Source organism: Poecilia latipinna, unplaced genomic scaffold, assembly GCF_001443285.1.
Source record: "Poecilia latipinna isolate Pla-1442-1.1 unplaced genomic scaffold, P_latipinna-1.0 Scaffold204, whole genome shotgun sequence".
NCBI classification, from domain to species: Eukaryota; Metazoa; Chordata; class Actinopteri; order Cyprinodontiformes; family Poeciliidae; genus Poecilia; species Poecilia latipinna.
The window spans coordinates 276,981-298,849 of NW_015112820.1; the positions used below are offsets into that span (position 1 = coordinate 276,981).

Here is a 21,869-nt window from a genome sequence, read left to right on the forward strand (position 1 = left end):
AAATAAAAAAATTTTTAAGAAAAAAAAACCCTAACGTTTTTTTAACCCCAAAAAAAAAAAAAAAAAAAAAAAAAAAAAAAAATCTGCAAGAAAAAATATTAATCGAAGAAGTTTTCTGGGAAAAAACCAAAAATGTCTGACTTTTCAAGCTCAAAGATTTCAGAAAGTCAAAGATTTTCACTTTTTGAAATTTCCACGTTTCTTTCCAGAAAAGATTAATCTTAATTTTTTTTTTTACTTTTCGTGCTCAGAAATTAAGTGTAAAATAAGTTTAACATAACTTAACTTCCAATGTCCTTGCTGAAGCCAAAAATGTTGCCAAATGATTGACGCAATTTTTTTATTTTTTTTTAATTGAATGAGCTTCAACATTTCACATTTCCGCCATTTTCTCAATCTCACCGTCGTCTCTTTCACTTCTCGTTACTGATTGGCTGGGGTGAAGTCACATGATTACCAACTATAAACGTAGCGCAGCGTCTTAAAGGGACATGAACAGAGCCTACCACAGCATAGCCAAAAAAAAGGGAGAAAAAAACTACTTCTCTTTTAACTTTTAATAACCTGAAAAATCACATCAGTCATTCTCATAAATGTTTGTGTCAGTTAATTTTCGGTTTATCACCCAGGCCTCTCCTTGAGGTCATTTTAATAACCAATATTTCCTGAACAAACACCTTAGATGAGCTGTAACAAGGCAAAATTGAGTTTAATTATGTTTAATTTGTTTATACAGCAATTTAATCAAACAAAAGTTAGAGTAAAAAACTTGCTAATGAATAAAAATAGATTTGGGTACAAAGCAAGATAAAACAATTATTAATAAAGCAGTAAAATTAAATTTAAAGCTTTTTGAACAGATTCCAGAGAATAAGCAACTTGAAACTGAAAGCTCTGCCACCCAATCTGCAGATTTAATCTCTTTAGTGATAGACAGAGCTTTATACGTTATATCCACAAGTTCAATTTCGTATTTATTAATTTCTACATACCAGTTGTTTCTTTTTAAAGGAGTTTAAATAATGTCGCCTATCATAATTTAGAGGTAAATATACAATGAAGCAGAAACAATGAAGGGAGAACGACAGTGAGGACAGGAATATTTGTGAAGCTGAATTCAAATTGGAGATAACTCCCAGTCAGACATAGAAGTGCTAAAGGCTGAAAATAAAAGATGAGACAAGTTAAAAAGCAGAAAAAGACAGATTAAAGGAAAGTGTGAACATGAAAAGCAGATGTCTAATTTAAATTTGAGCTGAGCCTCAACAGTTATCTCAACTGCCTTGGGCTAAAACTAAACTATGCTAGCTAGCGGCTAACAGCAAAAATTATGACTTTTCCTGGACTTCCTTTTAATATGAAATCTTGGCTTTATATACCTCTGCAGGTCTTACACATTCATAAATCTCAAATTTAATCATTTCTATGAATGAGAAAACTATGTGCACTAGATAAAATCCACAAGTTAATTTCACGCATTTCATCTGCTACTGTATCAATACGAGGGTGATGTACTAGTTCTTCCCCTTTTTAAATTACATTAATTAAACCACATTAAATAGTAGAACAAACAAACAAACAAACAAACCATGAAAACATGAATTAAAAGCAAAGAAACAGTCATTGTATAAAAAAAAGAGATAAGAAGTTAAAAAAAACAACTCAAGTATTATGGGGAAAACCCCCCAAGTGATTTATGATTCACAATTACTAAAACTATGGAACTAAATTGGGGGCATAAAGTTTGTTCAACAGAAGAAATATTGAAAATGAAGAAAAAAATATATTTGAAACAGAAAAAATATTTTGAATCTGAAAAAAATAGTTTTAAAACTAAGAATACAAATTTGAAGCTTGAAGTTTAAAACCTGAAAATAAGTTTCAAAACTCAAAAAATAAATAAATAAAATAAAAAACTAATTTTGTAATTCAAGTGTTTTTCGCAGGTTCAAAATGGTGTTTCAATTTCCAACTATTTCTTCTTTTTTTTTCTTTTAAACAAACTTTATGGCCTTAATTTAGCTCCATATAAATCATACATTTAATTATCTGATAGACAGAACTATATAAAACACACTGGAATTAATCTGTGAGTTTATATTGAATGCCATTAGCTCTGTCTCCTTAAATAACCAACAAACTGTCAGGTTTTTCCTTCACCGCTGAACATTTAAATTTTGTACATGTGCTAAAATAAAACCAGCAAGCGACAACACTTTAGTAAACATTCAAGTTCAGTTTGAAAAATCATTTAGAGCTTAAAATACAATTAATGGAGTCAAGTCTTTTGATGTCTGCAAAATAGTTTCCAACAACCGACTCGGGTTCATGAGTTGCAGCAGCTTAAAAATATTCACAGTTCTTTGGTGGAAAAAGATTAAATTCTCAAAAAAGCCATGACTTGTGAGCACAACTCCTCCCCCAGCCGCCCAGATCCGTGTGAAGCGCCACTTCACTGCGATGCCAGCAGACTCTGTAAGCCCTGCCAAGAAAAAGACTTGCTTCTCTTGAGAACTTGTACTGTCTAAATTGGCTGCCAAAAGCTGAAGGACACTTGATTGAAGATAAACAAGGGAGTGATGCTTCTGTGTGAGGAGAGAGCTGGAAAAGTCTCAGGAAACAAGTTTTTTATGAAGAAAAATGCCAGTAATGTCAGAAAATGTATCAAAACACAATTCTGCTTCCATTGGTGAATGAATAAAAGAAGGCTTTATTAGACAGAGGCTTGAAGCTGGAAATGGAGAGACTTGCAGCTGACACATTTTTGATGTTTTGTGGTATTTTCTTGCAGAAAAGAATCACCAGTATGTTGGACAATAGTTTTAGTAATAAACCAACACAAAATGCAGCATAATTGAGATGTGGAAAGAACATAACAACCCCCCTTTTTACGACACAGAATTACCAAATAAAAATTGGGAAAAAATTAGTTGGGTTTGCCGCATTTTCATTTTGAGCCACATTAAGATCATAAATATCCTCAAATTTGTGGGAGAATGTATTGATAAAGCTAAAAAATCCCATAAACACAGTGGGTTAATATGCTTTAGATCAATGATGTCCAAACTTTTTGCCAAATTATTAAGTTGAAAGCACTTTGGGGCCACAAAAGTTATTTTAAAGTGACAGTATTATGTGTTTTCCAGCCATAAAGTATCATTTTATAGCACAATTCAGTAATTATATTACCTTCATATATCAAACATGACTTCCAGATTCAACGTCCTGAAATTGGGCCTCCTGCTCCTTCTGACACTCCGCCTTCAGGAAGTCACCACAACAGAAATACTGCCCCTTTAAAACTAACTTTTTGTGCCTTTTTTATTTTATCTGCTCAATAATAAACTATAAATGTAAAGTTTGATTTAAATCAAACTTGTAGAAAATGGATCTGTTAATCATAGTAGGATTTTGTTATTGTCAGACATTTTCAAACTGCATGAGATTGATTATTTTAAATTTTTGGGCTGCAGATGATTTGCGTTTGAGTAAAAGTGGGTTGATGTTTGTGGTTACTCTAAAGCTAAGACGAAAGCAGAAACATCGTTAAGTATTGGCAATCTATTTTTGTACTTCATTTTTATTAAAACAGGATGTGATTTATTTGACAAAAAACTTCCCTACAAGATGAAAAATTGTCCATCTACAGCAACTTGTGCACCACATTTACTCCATTCTAGAGTTGAGGTCGTGTTTGGGGCCGCACTAAATCCTTCAGTGAGCCGTAAATGGCCCACAGGCCGCACTTTGAACATCCTTCTCTTTGGATTAAAGCATGTCCAAGTCCAGACGTGAATCCAGAAAAGTAAATAATCCGTGATAAAACCTTAAAATTGTGCACAGATGACTGAAATGCTGTTCATTACCTATCCTTCAATAAATCTATTCTGTTCCCTTTTCATTTACACATCATCATTTATGTGATTTTACTGGAAGAAAAAAATTTTCTTTGTACTTGAAGCCAAGGAAAAAACGGGGAAAAAATGAGTTAATATTCGCACAGACCACTGATGTTAAAATTGGTCCATCCAGGCCAACTTTCCAATTTTAGAGTGAAATTACAGTCCTTACTACCTCGAAAAGACATTTCTGAGTAATATTTGAAATATTTTACAGAGAACACACTGAGGAAAAAGCCGAACTCCAAGAAAGCCAGAAAGCCAATATCCACCGGTACTTATAAGCCGTACCCGCCTGTTTTTCTCCTTTCAGGCTTATTGGCGTCCAGCTGCTGCTGTTAGCATCCCACATTTGACCCTAAAGGTCATCCCAGAAGTATTGGATAAGGTTGAGGTCAGACTTTTTGCCCCAACTCAGAAAGCAATTCTTTCCGAACAGTCTTTCTACCCGGAGGCGACGTTATTTTAAAATAGGAAAAGTCAGAAATTATTTGAGCTAAACTGATAAAAAATGATCACCATAAGCTGTAATAAAAGCTGCTGGTAAATTGATTAATTCTGTAATAAACATGTAAGGAGAAAAGTATTTATTCAGATTATTTTATGTGGCAGCCACAAATTTGAGGTGTTTTTAATTTATCATACAATTAACTGATGCATTGCTAATTTGCAACAGGTGTAGGTGTGTTTATTAGCTCTAAACGGGCTGAAAGATATCAGAGAACAGCAACACTTTTTGACTCTACTCACCCCGTAAGTAACTCCTTCGTACTGGCAGGAGTCCTGGGATGAGGAGACGCACTCTGGACAGCACTTGTTGGCAGGAATCCTCAGAAATTCACCCTGCAAGATGAAAACACACAAAAACATGAATATAAGCTGAGCCTGACCACACACACACACACACACACACACACACACACACAGCAACCCGGAGTCAGGAAGGGAAAATAAATAACCCACACGAATACAAAGCACATCAAGTTCACCACGTCTATTTCCATGGTTATTAACTGCCAAGAGGTTCCGATAGTAATGAATATATAAGATACACAACATGTGCAGACGTGCAACAAATATTACAATACACCAGGCTGGACTTTTTATTTATTTATTTATTTATTTATTTATGTTTTTTTTTTTTTTTTTGGGCTCTGTTTTCACGCGGTAATTGAGGGCGGAAAGTGTGGCAGGAATCAAATGAGAAAGCAGCAACAGCCGGGCTTCGGTAGTTTAGGCGTTGTTTATCAGGATAAAAATGGTAAGGGACAGAAAAAGTGATAGGAAGAAATACAATTTCAGGAAGGTGAAAATAAACATCCCCACGGAGCTTCAACAGCTGTATTGTGTTAATTGAAAAGGGGCGGGGGGGTGGGGGAGGGGATATACATGGACTGCAGCAGGAGGCAAATTGTTTCTGAACAAGCACAATAAAAATCTACTGCATGAATAGAAAAGGAGAAGCGCGGTCGGTAACAGATCAGTGTTAAAATGCACCTCACAGCTCAGCATCCATCATCCATATATTTCATCTAATGCATTATCCTTTTAGTAGTAAATTACAACACCTAATATAAACCAAGCGTTTTTATATAAACTCACTAACTACGGATGCAGCAGTCAGGATTTTATTAGCGACTTCCGATATTCTTTAAGGCTTGACCTGATTCAAATGTTAAACTCATTTTCCCCAAGTATGAAAAACAGCAGTTATCAAACCACTAACAAAAAGAACAATCTGGACAAATCACTGCTGCAGAATTACAGGCCGACCTCCAACCGTTCATTAATCTGCAAGGTCGTAGAAAAAGTTGTGTTTCAACAGTTAAACAATTTTCCAACCGCCTTGACGTAAAAGTGTTCAATGTCATCCACATAAACACAGATGGTGGAAGAATCACAGTGCAGCTTGTGACACTTGTTGACCATGAAATATTGATGAAACGACTGGAGAGTTGGGTAAGAGTCTCTGATTCTGGTACATAAAGGGGAACTATGATGCAAGAGTCACTTGTTCCATTTGGGCATCAACTGCTTCTAAAAACAGGCCTTAAAAAAAGAACACCAAGCAGCTTTTGGCAATAAGTAGATTTTTTTTTGTCTTTTCTAAAGAGCTCTTTCAAAAACCTCGAGATTCCGTCGTTACCTAGCAACCCCTGCCAAGGCCAGCCTCGTTACCTAGCAACCCAATTTGAGTTCCGGCATGTTTGATCAGCTGGTTTTGCCACTGTATAAACCAGTTTTTCCACGGCTGCTGGAAAAGACAAGGTTTTGTTGCGGACTTATCATCCAGAAACCACTTGCTGTATTCTTGTTGGTTGTGTAGGAGGCTCCACTCCTGCTTTTCAAAATCTGTTTGCAGCCATTATCACATGCAAGTGTAAATGTTGATTTGGGGTCAGCAGCAGCTTATTTTGATTTAAAGTGATAGGAGGCCCTAAAAAAAGTTAATTCTAGACAGAACTGATCAGAACTGATTTTGTGCACAAAAAAATAACAATATTTATGTTTTGTATAACTAATATACCTATCTTAGCCTATTTAAAAAAGCATAAAAGGTCACATTTAACTCGGTTAAATGTGACCATAAATACGCAGAAGTTTCACAGCTCTACATTATGATGTCACCAGTCGACTCCATGCTCTGAACAGATGTTGACAACAAATCAATTACATAACTTTCTCCAGCTAAACAGAAACAAAATTTTATCATCTGGGCCTAGTGATGGACTCTGACCTGAACCTTCAGAAACGCATAAAGACGATTACAAAGTCGGTCTTTTATCACCTGAAGAACATTTTCAGGAATAAAGGTCTGATATCCCATCAAGATTTAGAGAAACTCATAATTGTTTATCTTTTTATGAATATATTACTGCAAGTGTCTTCACATGCCTACCTAAAAGGTCAACCAGACAAAATTCTACATTTCTCTTGCACAGAAAAAAGTTACACAACTTTTGATGTTTTTTTCTGATGATAAATATCAAATGTACTTTTTTTTTTGATAAATGTATGTCTCTCTTTTATCTGTAATGTCCAGAGTAAGCCCCAGGGTGTAAAAAATGTTTTTCACTTGACAGGTTGCTTCAAATAACTATTAAACCAGCACTAAACAATCTGCAGATGCTCCACAGAAAGGTCAGTTTGCAGAGAACAGAAAAAGTAAGATAAATGTGACCTCAAATACCCAAGAAGGGGATTTTAAAAGAAAGGCATTTATTCTGAGCCTGGCAGATGATTCGATCTCCACAGTTTTATCGGTTTGGGTGACGGGGAGTCAGATTTAAAGAGTTTTCTTAATGGTGGGGGTACACGGGTTGCTGAGCATGATGACTAATTTTTAATTAGCGCCGCTTTGCCAGCCAGCAGAGTGGAATCCATCAGACATTGATTGTTGCCTTAACTCAGCGTGGGGATCATATCTGAAGCCATCACTGCAGGCTTCATGTTTAAAATCTCATTTAGGGAGAAAAATGGGATGGAAAAGAGGAATAGATGGAGTTTGGAGATAACTGTTTTTAAAATATGTTTTCAGGGAGTTCCAGCTGAAATGAAACTTGATTCAATGGGGCTAAATGTGACTAAAGCTGCAACCTGCTGCACAAAATGCTCCATGCTGAGAAAAGACATAAGACACATAAATAGGAAAGCATTGCAAACATTTCAGATCAGAAACTTTTTATTTCTGTAATGATTTTTTGTTTTATTACAGATGTGTTTTGATCAATATTCCCATCAATTTTGCAGCGTATTGACCAGTAGTGTTGGTCAATACGCGGCCCATCAGGAGTTTAAAAGGTCTTTTCATCAGTCTAATCCAAGGGTCTGCAACAAACAGCTGCAACTTTGGCCAAACATGTTGAAGACCTAAAAAACTTTTTAAAATAGTAACATGTAAAAAAAAAAAAAATGTTTTTCATTTTCCATTTATTTGGAACAATTACTTCAAGTTTTATTGCCTTCTTGTAAAAATTGTACTTAATTTTTGTCCTAAAAAAACAAAATCACAAATAAATATGTATAGTTTTTAAATAGAAAATAAACTATTATTACAGCAGGTGTTCATAAACTATTTAAAATATTAGTAATGAGGGGAAAAAATTGCTTTTTGGTTTGAAAACGTTGCTGACCCCTGGTCTAATCCTTTATCTCAATCAGGATATAAAATTGTAAAGACTGTTTTTCAAAACATGAGAATAAAATTAACTGGTGAAGCACAAGAATAAATAAATAAAACAAATCCTCTAGAAGAATAGCACACTGCAAAACTACAAGATTTCACAAAGTATTTTTGGTCTAGTTTCCAGTCAGATTATTTCACTTATAATGTGGGAAAAGTGTCATAAGTGAAATAATCTGACAGTGGAACTACTTTTAATCAATATTAATGAATTATTGACTTAAAACAAGCTCCTGTATGTTTCTAAATCGTTACTTGTAAGTTACTTATGTCTTATTTCAGGTGCACTACAATATTTGCACTAGAAACTGGAACAAAAATATTTAAGATATTGTGTTTGTGCAGTGGAACATCTGAAATCTTGTCTTTACAAACAAAGAAGTCCAACAAAGACTTGAGACGTCCCCTATCAAAGAAATGCCTTCAAAGACCTTTTTAAAGTCTGGAGTCTGTATGCTTTATGTAAGAATGGGATAATTGAAGACTTCATGCATCAAGGCCACTAGCAGTTAAAAAAAGCACAAAGATAATCATTTGTCAGATCTAGAAAGGCACTTAAAAAGATTGAAGGAGATTTATTCAGACATTTAGATACTGTCTGTCTTCCAAATGCATCACAAATTATAGGATTTCCTAAATTCTCAAGACATTTCTTTTGTTCTTTTTAAACAAACAACAATGGAAAAGCCTGTCGGTTTGAAGTGCTCACCCTTTGGAAGTCACACTGGGGGTTTGGGCAGTGGACCGGCCTGCAGATGGAAACGTCGCTGTAGCAGGTACACTCCTGACACGCCTCGGGCCGCCATGATGAGTTGTTCTGTAGAGACAAACATGAAAACAACTATTAGTCAACTAATTATTATTTGTGAAAGCAAAGAGCTTTTATTTTTCTTTAAATCAAAGCTCTTGAGGAATGTTGCAGCGAGGTAAACACTTTTGGCAGTAGTAATATTTCTAATGTGTCTTTTGACAATAGAGCTGCACAATATATTGTACTTTTCCTGGAATAGTAAGTTGTTTCTCCACCATTAGCACATTTAGCAGTACACGGGGGTGATTGACAGCATTAAGACACACCTCCTGGCTCTGATTGGTTATTTTTGACATGGAGAGGTGCATTTTTCCAGATATAGTCTCCCAACATAGTGACAGTTTTAGCAATGTTTATAAAATAAAACATAATTTTTTTATGAAAAAAAGAACAAAACAGTGTTGATTCCTGCTTCAAGCAGAGTAAACCTGCATTACCGCTGTTAAGTCTCGCAGCCAGTGAGACAGAGACAAACCAATGAGGCAGAGTATGCAGATTTCTGCTTTGCTCACTTTAACATGCCTGCTGGTCGTAGTAGCTAATCCCACCTGGCTGACAATGTCTTATGAATAGCTTAAAGCCAAAACTAAATCAATATTCCAGTGCCCGCATATGCTGAAATATATCATCACCCAGATCATGAATCTGATTCAGAAGAATGATTAATGTCCCGCTCATGACAGGAATGAGCCGTGGAGTTCGTGTCCGTTCGTGGCTGACACGCAGCAGATCTGTTAAAGGACGTCTGGCTTTAACCTCGAGGCTTAACATTTACAAACGGAAATGTGAAAGGGTCAAAAACGGCTGCAAACAAACACCAGCAGGGAAGGGAAACTACCAACGGGATTATTTGTTTTCACTAGTCGACGGAAAATCCCTTAAGTCTTAAAGTCGGAGCTCAGCAGCCTGACTGCATCAGAAAACCCAACCGATAAGTTAATGAAAAATAAACAGAACCTCAACAAAACAAACAAAAGACTAGTTTAGATAGACACAAAAGGTTGATTTGGTAACTATACACCAAATTCCAGACTTTGGAAGTCCAATAAAAAGTTCTGCAAAGTTCCTGTCAAAAATAAAAATAAGAAAAACTGAGAATCTGACAGAGAAAAAATAAAGTCAGATTTTATTTATAGAAAAAAACAGAACCAGGTAAGAGAAATAATTCCAGAATACAAAACACAAAAACCATACAGGCGCAGCCTACAGGTTAAAGTTTATGGTCAAATAGTTTTAACAAATAAATAATGTTCAGTTCTCCCACTTTCACTTTGAGTAAATATGTTCATTCATAGTTTCATGTATTGTTGCCCTGCGCAGTTACAACTTGTTGAGCATTTGACCTTTCAGTTGCATTGTAATGTACTGAAATTAACTAGGAGCTGAAACGATTAAACTGATTAATCGTGATTAATCAATTTTTGAAGTAATTGTCAACTAATTTAGTATTTGATTAGTTGTTAACCAAATATAAAGACTAAAAAAGGCCAAATAAAAACATACTTGGAGCAATAATCAACCCAAAACTGTATAAAAATATTTAAGATCTAAATATAAGCATATTTATATCTTGGTTTTAGCTGAACCTGGTTTAAGGTCAGTAAAAATAATCTCCTATTAAGCACATTTTGCTACACATTACTGATGCTAAGTCAAGCATAAAGTGCTGAGCTTTTCACATGTTGGTGTTAGAAATATCAAAGTATCAAACAATCAAGAGTACACAAAAGGAATGCTTGTTTTGAATTTAAGAAAGAAATGGAATTGTTTATTTGCATGTCTTAATGTACTTTTAGTGAAAAACAAGATTAATTGGCAGCGCTAAGACTCACCTTCTGGCTCTTATTGGTTCTTTTTCTTTGGAAGTGGTGCATTTAATCAACAATATGATGCTCAGGGAAGAGAGAGGAGATTGATCTTTTCACATATTATCTGTCTCATATTATACAGTCACAACATGGTGACAGTTTTAACAAATATATAAAAAACATTCTTGGACATCCTAAAACCTCCAACTTCTTTCTCCTAGTATTCTCTGAGGTCATCCTCTGAGGTTAAACTGAAACAAGCTTAACAAACTTAAGCTTGTTTCAGATTAAGTTACCTGAAACAAGCTAACTTAAGCTAATTAAGTATGTAAAAAAACATTATTGGACATCCAATTCAATTTCTAACTTAATTAGCTTGTTTACCTGAAAAAATAAAAAATAAATCAGAATTATTTTTGTTTGGACTGTGTGCCCCACACAGCTGTGATGAGTGTACATCCATCCGTCAACATAAAGCACAGGACAGATAGCTGCATGCTGCTTTATTAGGTTATTTTGAGCTTATCCATCCAGAGTCAGCAGTTTGAACCACATAACCAGCACATGGGGGTCTTAGTCATTATTATGGGAAGATATGCAGCCCTGAATCACAGCAGGAGGCTTTTTTGGCAGCACAGCTGGCTAATTGAGGTAATAAACTATGACAGAAACCAACAAAGCAGCATCACATAACAGTTTGGGGCCATTAGGAGGTCTTGGATAAGCAATGTATCAGCTACAACATAAAAACAACTTTTTTAATACTGTGACAGTCCCCACTGAACAAGGAGCTCTAAACTCTAGAGTTTTTACAAAAACTGCAAGGTTAACGTCATTTTTCCGCTGATTTGCTCTAAAACCAACAGAATCAGACTTTTCTCCTCCTTCACTGTGTAACAAATTCAATTAAATCAAAATGTAGCTGTTTTATCCTGGAGATAACACAAACAATCATTCCTGAAAAACTATCACTTAAAGGGACAGTGTCATTTAAAATCAACTTATTTTTTAGTTTTCCATCATGTTATAATGTTGCCTTGATTTTTTCATGCATGTTTGAGAAATCCTTTAATCTCCATGGAAACCATTCAGCTGTACAAAATGCCTGGGTGGACCTAGCCCCGCCTTCAAGGCACAGCTCCTCCTCTGAGCTGCAGTTTCCAAGCTTACGCCTCGTAGACTGCCCCTCCCCCACTACTTTCCCACTCAACTCCTTCAGACTAGCCAGTAGCAATTAGCAAGCATCTGCTGAGCTCATTTTCGGAGCTTCTTCTCAGTGCAACTCTGGTATAAATGTTAAAGGGTTAATGTAAGAGCTATGTTGTTATGACTTCCTGAAGGCGGAGTTTAAGAAAGAGCAGGAGCTTCTTAAAGAGACAGGCCCAATTTCAAGCCGTTAAATTAGAAAGTCAAATTTCTTTTTAAGTCATGTTTGATATATGCAGCATTTTTATAACAACTGAAGTCAACATAGTTACTTGATTGTGCTATAAAAGGCACAAGGTGCCTGGGAAATACATAATTCTGCCCCTCCGACACATTTAACTGTGACTTTCCAGGTGTGGCTCTGACCAGACGTATTGTGATATTTTATTGTGATCTTCTCTGCATTAAAGACCTCTGTGAATGGCTGTATTATTTCTGGACAGACAGAAGATGGAAGAACAATATTTAAACCAACTTCTAATCTGGCAGATTCAGAAAAAATAGAATAAATCAAACAAAACCGAATCCTGTTTCAGATTCTGCCAGTCTTTGATTTTTGAACCTAGACTGATTTAGATTGTGGTTTTGTGTTTATTATGGTTTCAGCTTAGGTTTCATTCTTTTGGATTTTAGATTTTATGGGTATCTTTTTGCAGTTTTGCCTAGCTTCTGTTTTTAGAGCATCTCCAGCCCTCCAGAGCTACCTGCAACTTTTAGATGGATTCCTTCTCCAACAGATCTAAATCAGAGGAATGGCTCGTTACCAGACTTCTGCAGCGCTGACTGACAGCTGGTGAGAATATTCAGCTTTTTGATTCAGGTGAGTTGGAGCAACAATGCATCTAAAAGTTGCAGGATGGTAACTCTTCAGTTGCATATTGCTGGCCAGCAGGAGGAAGTTGGAGTCTCTGGTGGAAATTCATACAAACAGGCAACAGCGCTAATCATCAGGCGACTCTGCAGCCTGTAGCTCCAAGCACAACTTATTAAATTATGAAATTTAAAAGCTGAGAGTATCAGATAGCACCATCTTTTGAAACTTTACATGATTTTCCTGAGCCAAACTTTCTGATCCCCCTGCAGCAGCTTGAATATTGGAAAAATATGGCATCAGGCTGCCAAAACATATTAAATGAACTAATTACCCCGTTTCCCTTCAGGAGGTTCAGCAACAGTTTTTTGCAATTTGAAGGTAAAATCAACTCATGATAAAATATTTGCATCACCCCATCCTAAATTAGGGATGGGGTGGTGTCACTGAGGTTAATAATAAGCCAGAGAACATGTTGATATGTGGTCAGAAATAATGTTTCCTGTTATGGCTCCCTGATGGTCTTTCATGTCTCCCTGAATAGAGGCGAGTAAAATTAGCAGAGCTGCAAATGTATGTAACTGACTGGACAGTCTCACAGCTTAGAGTGAATTTCAGTTCAGTTTTTAGCAGGAAAACATTTCAATTCTGAGCCGAGCATAGTCAGAATTGGATCTTTTTATTCCAAAATTGGCCTTTTAACCTCTGTCCACATTAAGATGAGTAACAGCCAACTCAAACTTCGGCTATGACTGAGAAAGCAGCTCCTACTAAACTGTACCATCTATTTTTTGCTCAGAAAATTGGATCCACGTTTCTGCATCAGTTCTAAATCGGATTAGAAATCTTTCCCCAGGAAGAGATGTAAAAAGTCCCCAACTCCTTAAGGGTTTAATCTCAGGTGAATCCCCGCTAAAGACCCCATCTACATTACTCAATATATATTTTTATCTATTTGTAAAATAAATTAATAATCCATCCACACAAACTCAGGAATTTAGAGAAAATGTGAAAATACCCACAGTGTGCAAGGATAGCAGCTCAGGTTTGAATGTAAACAGAGTAATGTCAGAGTGACACAAATGTGGGAAAAAATTACTGTGAAGAAAAATAAAAAAAGGTCTTGGTTGATCATAAAACGTGAATATGACTGATGGATTCCCTTTTTTAAGAGAAAATATAATTTCTTCACATGAAATAGATAATCTGCAGAGTAGAAGACAGAGATGAGCACTGCCAGCTAAAAAGTTAATCCTAAAGGAATAATCGTAAACATTAGCAAGAAGGTATTCAGCTGAAGCTAATGCTACGATGCTAACTTCAATTCAAAGACTACAACCGTCAATAAGGACCACTTTAATTTTAACATTATTGTGTTTATATTTCGTTATCTACTTTCCGTGTTTTATTTTAGTCCTGTATGTTTGTTTGAACTAAAGTTATTGAGGAAAACAGACCAACGTGAGGATAGAAAACGGAAAGGCTATGTAAACAATCTATCATTTTCAAAATAAGAGCACGAATAAAAACGTCTACTTCAGGATGTCTCAACAGTTGATAAAAACTTCATGCCCTCATATATTGTATTTATGTCTATATATTCATCTCCACTTTTAATTTTGGTCCTGTATGTTTGCTTGAACTAAAGTTATTGGGGGGAAAAGACAGAGCGAACGTAAGAACAGTAAAAGGAAGTGCTGCATTGAAAGACGTCAGCCCTTCAAAGTAAGAGCATGAATATTAACGTCTCAGTACTTAAAGAATTTAACAGTCAAACAAAACCTCAACACAAAGTAGCGCTGTAGAATTTAAATGGAAAAAATAATTTAGAGGAAAGGAAGTGCACTAAACGTTTTCTAATGTTTTATGGTTTTGGTTGTAAGTGGTGTTTATTTCTGTTTTGTTGTTTATAGTGTTCTTTACAAAATTAAAGTTTATTTATGTTTCATATGGTGAACTTCCTTTAATTTGCCATTATCAATATATTTCCTGAAAATAGTCTCAAGTAATATCGAAATATTGACATATTGGAACAATTTCTGGGATATTTTATCGCCTAGCAAAAGTTGTTATTGTGACAGGCCTGTCAAAATTAAAAATTGTGAAGGTAGATTTAAAATAAATAAATAAAATTCTCCATGCAACCTTGTGCAGAAACTGTTCCCACAATAAAAATTTTATACCTATAATCTACATGAAAGGTTAAAACATGACAGTGCAGCGCTAACCCTGTTTGTTTTTCTCAACATCCTTAAACTGCAGATAAAATGGAAAGCTCCCAGTTAACACAGCGGCTCCATGAATGAACCAAAAACAGCAGAAACGGCCGGTGTCCTCGAGTCGATTCTGTCCAGATTAACACACAAAGAGGAGAGGACTCAGTCAGCGCGACGCAGATTCAATTAAAATCCAATCAGGAAGAAAACGGCAGAACCAAACACTAACCGGCCTCTGTTTTGTTTAGCTGTCAGGTACAATGGTTGGACTTTCTCATTTAGAGCAGGGAAGTGTGAAGGAAAGCACCACGCCAAGCGAGTAAAAAAGAATTTGGTCACAATTGGACGAGGTGCTGATAAAAACCGAAGCTATTACTGAGGCAAACTCAATCTGGAGACACAAAGTGACTAAAGAGCTCTGCAGCCGGCCGAGACGCTTCAGAAAGCAGGAATAACACTCTCCTCTGGGGAAAACGTCTGTCAATACAGCCTTCCATACGAAGCAGAGCTCAATGAAGCCTCACTTTATAACAGCAGGAATAATTCATGTTATTATGTCAGCAGTTATTTTCAACCTTTCACTTCTTTTTTGACAGCGAAACAAGAGAGTGTGAAGCTCTGAGTCATGGAAATAAAGATTGGAAACTGACTCACAGTGACCTTTCAGTGGCTTTTAAAATTAAATTTTATCCTTTAAGGTTTACCAGCGATGAATTCACAAGTAAATACAAATATGCTACGGAAGAGGATTAGGGACACAAAATGAATTCTGACTTTTTTTCCCCCTGAGATTAAATTCAGAATTCTGAGAAAAAAAAGTCAAAATTCTAAAATTTAAGAATTATGAGGAAAAAAAGTGGGAATTCTTTTTTTAGTGTACTTACTCCTCTATATCTAATATGTAAAACATTAAAGGATAAGTTCAAGCAAAGACTTGCCGAACTCTGACACAGAAAATGACAAAATGGTCTGAACCAATTTAATGACTGGAAATATTTGTCATTTTACTGATATATTTATAAAAATTTTTGCAAATAGGCCTGAAAAGGTTGTTTAAGTTAATCTGAACTAATTTAATGAATGACAATGTTTGTTATTTTACTGGTAAACCTGCAGATCTCCATGAGAGAGAGGGTTCATCTATTTGCATTAGGAAGAGGAACAGATTTGATCACTTTTGCTGCTTTTTAAAGCCACGTGTGAACAGTTGTAATTAAAGCTGTCCACTCATAGCTGAACCAGCCAGAATGTACATTAGCTCTGGGCTTGAACAGGTTTTCACAGGCCAAAAAAAGTTAAAGTTATCTAAAACTGTCACAACATCAGCCAAACAAATTTAGCTTTAAGTTAAATGTTCAACAAAGTCACACTTCTACAGCTTAAACTACCAATCGTTAAGCTTACACACAGTTACTTTGTGTGTCATCTGTCATCTGGACGTAGCGGCTTGTGCAGCAACCAATAAATGTTGATGTGCAGCAGGAGCTTTGTGTCTGCTCAGCCTCATGGTTAGCAATGTTATTCTAAGAGCCACTCTGAGAGTTTAAAAGTTGTCCCTCAGCTCAAACGATTCAACATCGCTGCCTCTGGTTCAATTAAAGGGCCGGCTGGAAGGACATGACGAATGAGTGGCTGATCGCCGGGCGCCCACCGCCCATAAATCCGGCTGTCGCCATGACGCCGCCACGGCTGCTTTCGCTCCTGCAGCCAAATATCAAGTAATGGGTTCTAGATCATCAAACAGACGGGCAGAGCAAGAGAGGCTCACGCTGAAGCAATGCAGACCTGTGTGACCAACCGAATTAATCAACTCAGCAGAAGAATGCTTCACTTATAACTTTTCATTTCATCCGCAACTACAAACTCGACTTGCATAAGAATGCTTTGAAGTTTCAAAACTTCTGGGTTATTTGGAGGAGGCAGAAAACAGAATCCAGAAACCAGTCAGACATGTCAAATAATAATAATAAAAAAGGTCAAAAAACAGATGAAGGTACAAAGGCGTAGTAGGGGGAAAAGAGAAGAGTAAATAAAAAAAACTTGAAAATTTCAGAGTTTCAAAAGTAGAATATTTGCTAGAAAAAAAACTACAATTTTGAGATTAAACTCAGAAATTATTGAGAAAAAACTTGGAAATTTTTGAGTTTCAAAAGTTTTTTTCCTTCAGATGAAGGTACTATAGCATGTCAGGCAAAGAAAAAAAGGAGTACATTTCTGGCAAAAAGTAAGAAATTTTGACTATTTCCTAAAAAAAAAGTTGTTTGAAAAGTTGAATATTTGCTAGAAATAAATTAAATTTGGTGATTAATTTTGGGGGGAAAAAAGTTAATCTCACTTTGTTTCTTGTTTATTGAAACTGAGTTTCAAATATTTTAGACTTCTGAAATTCAGAAATTTCCAGGTTTATTTCTAAAAATGTATGTGAATCTAAAACTTTCTGTTTTTTCTAGGAAATTTTTGACTTTTCAAACTCAGAATTGTATGAGAATACTTTGAACTTTCAAAACTTTTATTTGAAGAGGCAGATAATAGAATAAAACAAACAGCCAGAAACATCGAACAATGAATAAATTCTCAAATACAGATTAAATTATGACGGCATATTAGGGGGATAAAAACAAGAAACTTATTCTATCTCCTGGAAATGTTCTTCAGGTGATAGAAGGCTGATTTTGTAATCGTCTTTATGTGACTCTGAAGGTTCAGGTCAGAGTCCATCACTACACCCAGATTTCAGGCCTGATCTCTAGTTTCTAGCTGCAATACCTGAAACTGTGCTGAATTTCGATCGTTCATCTTCAGGTCCAAAGATAATAACTGCAGTTTTGTTTCTGTTCAGCTGGAGAAAGTGAAGGAACATCCAAACGTCAGAAATACAGAGGAACTGCTGACAGACGAAGATGTGCTGTAAGAATGAGCGGAAAATCCTTGCTGTCAGTCCATCTAAAAGTTTTAACAGGATTTTACGGAACTTCAGAGTTATTGATGTTTACTTTTGGCAGGGTAGTAATAAAAGTAACATTTCTGGGAGTAAAATAAGTCTCCTGGGATGTTAGAGTGAAGAGAGCCTAAAGAAAAGAATAAAATGACAGCAGTGGAGCAGAAGATGAATAAAACACAAGTGGAACTAAGTCACAAAGTAAGATCTGCAGTGAAACAAAAGCTTTTATCTTTTACTGTTTGGTTTAACATCTTATAAGCGTCAAAACTTGTTACCACAAAAACATATCTCTGCACAAACATAAAAACTTATTTTCAAACTCATAGTGCACTGAAATAAGACAAGTAAGCTTGTCTTATTTCAAGACAAGTTGAAATAAGACATTTTAGTCAAGAAGAAATAGAAATAATCTGCCAATATAACTTGTACTTACTAAGATATTTGCACTAGAAACTAGACCAAAGATACTTGGCAAGGTTTTGTGTTTTTGCAGTGAAATCTTGGAACAGAAGAACTGATTTCACACAAAACAAATGTAAATAATTCAAACATGCAGATTGCTGTACAAACCTTCTGTTCTGTTTTCACCCTTCTAAATAATAAATCTTTGCGTGATTTTGGTTTTGGTGAAAGTCATGTTCGTTGCTCGCCCGGTAACTGGGGATTTGAGGCTGAGCAGGTTTTTTTTAAATCACGGTTTTCTGTCCCAGGGAATGCCGACAGTGCAGTTTCACTGAAAGATTGATGACGAGCCGTTTTCTGACCGTTTCTTTCTCTTTACAGACTTTATGTTGATTAAACTGTTTTAGCTTTGGGACATAGGAATATAGATGCATTTTTGAAAGCCTGGATAAAGTTTCTTGTAACTCCAGATCTAAAAGAAGGAAAGGGGAAAAGGTCAGAGGATGTGCTGTTGGTAGCATCACAGGCTTCAACTAAAATAATTCGTGATTTGAATTACAATGCATCATTTAACAACCCGTCCTCTTAAAAAAACATATTTTTTTCCAGGAGAAAATAAGCTGCTTTAAGTCCTTGTAAAACAGACATATTTTGACAAACCAATTGTTGTTTTGTTTATTTGTATTCAGCCTGTTATATTGTGAGCATAACAAATGAAGCATGGCCTGATTCCCTCTAAAATGTTTCTAAAACGGTTATTGCAGAGGAGACGCTACAGTCCATGCTGCATCTCAAACTAACTATGACAAATGGAAAAGATTAGGGTTTTTTCCAGCATTTATTATCTGTTTAAGCCAGACTTCTGAAACTATGAAGGAATTTATGTTTTTATCGAGAAGTGATAAAGGAAAATGGGACCCAAACATAAAGAAATCTAAAAGATAGGAAGAAGCAGTGGGAGAGAAACTCTGGTCGACACTACGAAAACTTACCAAGTAAGTAATATTTTTACTAGAACTAGTCAAAATATCTCAGTACATTTGAAATAAAACTAAACTAACTGATAAGTAACTTGTCAGCAACATAAATGAGCTTGTTTTAAGTAAACAATAATTGAATATTGGTTAAAAACTACAAGTTCTACTAGCAAATTTCGTCGTTTATAACACAGGAATAACGTATCATTATCTTGTCTTTTTAGCAATAAGCTGATGATTTTTTTGGTATCTGTAAAATGAGTAAGGTTCGAAAAACCAACTGCAATGTCTCAAATCAGCAGGAACTGCCCCTTCACCTAGTAACCCCAGCAGTTACCTAGCAACCCCAGCAGAACTGAGCCCGTCACCTAGCAACCCCAGCAGAGTTCTGCTACCTGGCAACCCAAACGGAATTTCAGCGCATTGGTCAGTTTGAATTTGTAAAATAAAGTCTTCTGAAAACATTTATTTATTAAGGTACAAGACAAAGTATTTTTCTTTAACAAGATTTTTTTTTTCTAAATGAGGACAATAAATCCCAAAAAAGTTCTAAAAATAAACTTTTTATTAATTAGCTTTCTACAAAAATTTGACTGCTTTATTAATATATCGTCTATTTAGTATATTACTGAAGACTTTAAAAAGAGCAAAAGACTGCTCTCAATTTGACATTTTTGACTGCAATGACAAACAGTTTGGACACAAACAGTTTGGATGATAACCTAACGATTATCATCCAATTCAAAATGTTTTATACTCTCTGTGTCATACCTTCTATTATCTTGAAATATAGAAACAATTCCAGTTGCTCATAAATAGTTTTTAAGCTAAGAAATGATATTGTACTGCTGATGGTTTGGGAGGAACACATTTCTCTGGGTTGTAATTTCTAAATATCTGTGCGTGTTAAAAGTTTTTCTGATGCTGAGGCGATTATAATTCAGTTTTACAGCGTAGTAATATAATACATTTCCTGGTAGATATCAGGAATTGAATCCCTCTTTTCTGCCACACAAGGTTTTGTCAGCAAAATCCATTTAAACTTTGTAACAAATGCACCATTCCATTGAAATAAGTGACTCTAGGTAAGTAATAAAGTATACACGCTGTGATGAAACTATCAGTTATTGTTTTATTACTGACAATTATGGCTGTTAATTTTGGGATGGGAACCTCTTTATCTCACACTCGGCACACTGCTACAGCGTCTCTCCCTTTTATGACCCCCACAGTGAAACTGCACACAATGGGTCAATGACAGTTCCAGGAAAATATATTTTGCTGAAAAAACCTTCAGGGTATTATATTAGGAAACACTTTTTGTCCAGAGAGATGTTGCGTTTGCGGGAAGCAACCTTACAGCGAGAAATCTAGCAGCTGCCAAAGACTCAATAAGCATCACCATTAAACTGAAATAAACTGCTGAAATAAATTAATGTGTGCGTAACGGATGCATGTAATATGTAAGTTTTATTCTCTGCATTCAGAGGTAGATTAACATTCTGATCATATTCTAGCCAGATAAGCAGATGCTCTATGAAAATTCATCTCGACGTTTACACTAGGAAGAAACTAAATCAGAGGTATCACTGCAAAAACACAAAATATTTCCAAGTATGTGTCTAGTTTTTAGTGCAAATATCTCAGGATACTTGAAATAAGACAAAATTAACTTGTAAGTTAATTTTCAGCAAGATATAGGAGCTTATTTAAGTCAATCATTACCTAGAATTGATGAAAAAGTGCCACTACTGGTAGATTATTTATTTATAACAAGGATGTTGCTCATCTTATAAGAGAAATTAGAACAATTTCATCAATATTAGGGCATTATTTACTTAAAATAAATGATGCTCTTATATCTTGCTGAAAAGTCATTTATGAGTTAGTTTTGTCTTATTTCAAGTGTCCTTTACAACAATGTATGAGGACCTTTTTTTTAAAAAAAAGGAGTAAATTTACACCAAATATGTCATTAATCTCAGAAATGTTCTAGAAAATAGTTGGACATTCCTGAGCTCCCGAAGTCAAAAATTTGCAAGAAAAACTCTTTTTGCTATTGATGTTAGAAATTTCCTAGAAAAAAAGTTAGCTTAGAAGCAAAAGTTGAAAATTTGTGAGAAAAAATTCAGATATTTTCAGATTAGTCTGAGACATTTTCTACAAAAAACAAGAACATTTCTGAATTTCAAAAGTCAAAAATATGATAGAAGATTAAGAGTAATTTAATAGATTTTCCAGAAAAACTTGGACATTTTCTGTGCCTGTAAAGTCGCTAAACTCACTCAAAAATTTTCAAGTATTTTTCTAGAAATCTTTAGAAAGTGTCTCAAAGTTTCTAAGTTTTCTTCCTGTAAATTTTGACTTATGGAGCTTAGAAATTTTCAAAAATTTTTCTAGATAATTTCTGAGCTTAATCTCAAAATTTCTGATTTCATGGCATAAATTTACTCCTGTATTTCCATCTCCAATGCCCCTAACACACTATGTAGTTCTGAGATATTTGCACTAGAAACTAAACCAAAAATACTCGGTAAGATGTTAATTTGTTCAAAGTTTGGAGAAAGTGTGAGAAAGTTTTCTCCAGATCTCATTTTTCTCCAGATCTCATTTTT

At 35.3% G+C, this 21,869-nt stretch overlaps 1 protein-coding gene across 1 annotated transcript in view; it reads right to left on the reverse strand.

Annotated features, from left to right (window-relative positions):
• fras1 (Fraser extracellular matrix complex subunit 1) overlaps positions 1 to 21,869 on the reverse strand; it is a 277,569-nt gene that overhangs the window by 168,112 nt on the left and 87,588 nt on the right. The window contains exons 3-4 of the mRNA XM_015031370.1: positions 8,792 to 8,899; positions 4,650 to 4,742 (exon numbers count right to left, since the gene is read on the reverse strand). Of these exons, the coding sequence (XP_014886856.1) occupies positions 4,650 to 4,742; positions 8,792 to 8,899 (201 nt within the window). The remainder of the gene's footprint in view (positions 1 to 4,649; positions 4,743 to 8,791; positions 8,900 to 21,869) is intronic.